Source organism: Corvus kubaryi, unplaced genomic scaffold (genome assembly GCF_017639235.1).
Source record: "Corvus kubaryi isolate FWS band 111438036 unplaced genomic scaffold, C.kubaryi_AGA036_p1.0 37398, whole genome shotgun sequence".
In the NCBI taxonomy this organism is placed as follows: Eukaryota; Metazoa; Chordata; class Aves; order Passeriformes; family Corvidae; genus Corvus; species Corvus kubaryi.
In genome coordinates, this window is record NW_024581137.1 from 35,505,469 (window position 1) to 35,509,256 (window position 3,788).

General features: G+C 44.6%; 1 protein-coding gene across 3 annotated transcripts in view; it reads right to left on the reverse strand.

Moving 5' to 3' along the window:
• VPS50 (VPS50 subunit of EARP/GARPII complex) overlaps nucleotides 1-1,355 on the reverse strand; it is an 85,612-nt gene extending 84,257 nt beyond the window's left edge. For 2 of the 3 annotated variants that reach the window (XM_042043228.1, XM_042043227.1), the window contains exon 1: nucleotides 1,219-1,355. In XM_042043228.1, the coding sequence (XP_041899162.1) occupies nucleotides 1,219-1,251 (33 nt within the window). In that variant the 5' untranslated portion in view covers nucleotides 1,252-1,355. The remainder of the gene's footprint in view (nucleotides 1-1,218) is intronic. The other variant, XM_042043229.1, reaches the window with a different exon arrangement.
• Nucleotides 1,356-3,788: the final 2,433 nt, after the last annotated feature.

Below are 3,788 nucleotides of genomic sequence, written 5' to 3' on the forward strand. Positions count from 1 at the left end.
TCAGAATCAGAATGTCTGAAGTCCTGGTTACAATACAATAAATCATCTTCTGTACTGAATATTCTAATTGTCACTAACCAATCTAATACAAGATACAAATCCTATAGCATTTACATACAGCCTATAAGAGTTCTTATATTACCATAGAGTGTTACATCTTAACTTCTAAAAACTTCTCTTTGGACCCCTTCTGCTGAGCTAGTAGGGTCTGCTCTGACCCTTGGACCTGTTTGCAAGCAGAGGGTATTGTTTCATCAAGAGGGGATTACTTCAGTGGCCATACCATTGTTTTCTAGTTGTTCAGTAACTAAGACCTGGTATTTCAAAAGTGGCTTTCATTTCGATGTTGCCTGTAGTTTTCATATTCCCAAAATCTTTTGTCAGGCAATCATATTTCCAAGGTTTTCCTGTTCCATCTTCCCCAACAAGTGTTCATTTTTAAGCCCTGTCTCCTGCATATGCATCACAACTCTGAGGGCATAGTTTTAGAAAATAAAAGTTTCTCACTTTCCCATGTTTTCCTACAACTATCTAGAATATCTGATGCAGTGGGTGACACAAGTGATTTTTTAAGTTCTCCAATTAGACACACAGATAAACAGGCTTCTTTTCAAAGGTATTTGATATATGTGAATGACTGGAATATTCTGCTGATACACTTCCTTAAAAAGAGTCTCAACCTTAGAAGTACTGGTCCAAACGTAGGCTTAGATCTACATAATCGTGCAGACAACTGGTACAAGTGGCATACAGCAGCGGGCTGAAAGACACACACCGAGTGCTCTGGCACACACTCACTATGTGCCCAGCCAAATGTGCCCCTGACACCTCCACAGCCTCGCCTTCCTTTGGACCAAAAGCATTTGCTGCCAGACAAAGCCATGTTACAGAACCACAGTCCAGCGCTCAAAATTACATGTCAAAAAAGCAAACTGACACAGGCCGGCCCTGTCATCTTCAACAATGATTTCTCTGTTGTGACACAAGCTACGCGTTGGCACCTGCGCACGCTTCCATTTCTCGGCGTAATGGGAAAAACAAGGTGGATGCGTGTGCAGCAAGAGCTCGCACGCCCCAAGCCTTCCCTCCCCGGGCAGGGCAGAGGGCGATGCCCGCGCACCGGCGGCTCCCCGGAGTGCCCGGGCACGGCGGCCCCGAGGAGAGCCCGGGACCGCCGCGGCGGGACCCCGCCGCCCCCCCCCGAGAAGAGCCGCTCACCTGGCGGGTCATCAGCGACTTGATCTTCTGCATGATGGCCCCGCCGCCGCCCCGACTGCGCTCAGCGGCCGCGCAAGACGCCGGGGCACGGCGGAGCCATGTTGGGCGCCACCTGACCGCGCCCGCCCGCGGCTCCCTGGGAGCGGTAGTTCCGGCCGGCCGGCCCGACTACAAGTCCCGGCAGCGCGGCCGGGAGGGCGCCGGGCGGGGCGGACCCGGGTGCTGCGGCTGAGGGGCGTTCTGGCCGGGGGGGAGCGGGAGTCGCCGCGGCTGCGTGGGGTGTTTGGACATTGCAGTTCGCCTGTGTGGCTTTCGAAAGCGGTTGCCTGAGAGGGAAAAACGAGACTCTGTCTATGGAGACAAGTTGAAGCATACACGTAGACAAGGAGCATTTCCCGTTGTCCCGGGTTATTACGGGCGTTACGCACAAAGCGCGCCTGGCCTGTTCACGAGTGACGGAGGTAGTTTTGCGTCGCCAAAACAGACTTGTGTAACAGACTTGTGTCGCTCTATTTAGTTGTACAGATAGCAATTAAAAAAAAAAAAGCCACAAACCCTACACCAAAACCCACCAGATAGCTTTTTTAAATCTACTTTATATCAGTGCAACAAAAGAAAGAATTTATCCTGCAGTCTTTACTTAAGTGGAGACAGCATTCGACGATAAGACTACCGGCACATCCACTGTGGCACGGTTGTACCTGTAGAAAAAGGGTTTTTTTTTTTTCCTTCTAGAGTGCACATGGGTCAGCCCAGCGTGCTTCCTGATCCTGCTGTTGCTCAGCGCCCCAGCTGCTGGTGTGTTGTTGCAGGGTAGGGCAGGTAAGAGCAGGTGGCTTTGAAACGACACACTGACAAAGGGAGGGTCAGGACCGATGGTCCCTCCCTGCTTTCTTTAGTAGGAGCTCATTACTTCTGGCTACCGTTGGGAATAACGTGTAATTGTTTTGTGGAAAACTTCTAACAAGTTTAGCACATAACAAAGTTATTTCTCATTAATAAAATAACTAAAATTTTCAGATTGTTGGTGCTGCAGATAGTGTTGCTTTAATGTAGTTGCTTCTATTCAAAAGGAGGGAGGTTTGATTTGTATTAAGTCTAAATGCCATTTAACAGCTAGCACAAGCTACAGTTCTACGGAAAAAATACCCATTTTTCACATGCACTAAATTTGTGTGAGTTTGTGTAAAAACTTGCAGTATATTAATGACATCAAGAATATATTCAAATGCTGGAATTTGAAATTGAAAAACGTAACTGTGCTAATCTGTTCCTTTTTTTATTATTATTTTCTTTGCCCATATGGGGCATTTAAAGTACCAACCCAGGCTTTATTCCAATGCAAAAGGTCCCATTATTTCAGTTAGAACTTAGTTAGAACCTATGACCAATATTTTCTTATACGGTGAAATCAAGTAGATAATAATTTCTAACCTAGGTTTTATAAAAGGTTGCAATTTGATATATCTAGCCTACAGTTAAGTGGATGAAGCCGATTATAAACAACAACATTCAGGTGGGCAGGACAATGGAGCCAGAAAGCCTTTGGGAATATGTGAAATACCCTAATCATCTCCTGACATATGTCAGGTGGTGATATTATTTCTGGTGGGACCACTGTACTTCTGCTTTATTAACCTGAAATAACCCTTGTGTTTCTTAAATTGGACCTGGAAGCATCTGGGTGCTTTCACCTCTCTTTAACTGAGGTAAAAATTGAGTGTTCAGCCCTTCTGATGGGGACTTAGCACCTTGCTGGACCCCTGCTCCTAGCACACAGTGACAGGGAGGCAATACCTTGCTGCCAGTCCCTCCTGCACAAAGCAGGATACAAGTCTAGCCTGATATTTGTTAATCTGTAATAGTCTGCCTAAGTGCTGTTTAGTGAAAAATATTGTGTGGTTTTGTATGGATAAACCATCTCTGTCACCGCTAACATTTGCTGCTGTAAACTGTTGCTGCACAGCTCTGGGAAGGTTTGTCCAGTTTGCTGCTGATTTGTATGGTGAGTGACAGCTTTGGACAAAATCCAAACCCTACATTAATATTAATTTAAACTGATGTAAGTTAATGGAGAAGAAACAATAATCAGCAGTTAACAATTGTAGTAAGCTCACCACTCCAGCCATAGGATTTTCATTTCAAAGATGTCTCAGAGGCACTTGGCATCACATGTTGTTTAGAGAAAGGGAATTCATTCTTTGCTGAGTTATGTTAAGGAAAAAAATACAGAAAAGTTATGGGTTTGAAAGTGCAAGGAAAAAAATTAGTAAGGCTCTTTAATAGCTGTTTAATGGGGTTTTTTTAAGAGAAAATGAGAGGTTGTCATTAGAAAAGATCTGAAAAAATATTCTGAATACCAATTTTAGTTCGAAATAAGCAGAAGCATGTAGCATCATGGTATTTTTTACGAAACTGTAACTAAAGGAAGTTAATGACTGTATAACCTGTTCACTTGGTGCATTTACTTACTTCTATTAATTAAATGTACTTTGTATTGTGTGCCCCATTTATTACATTCTGTGTCATATTTGCTGTGACTGTCGGGGCAGGGTTATGATAAAGTCAGA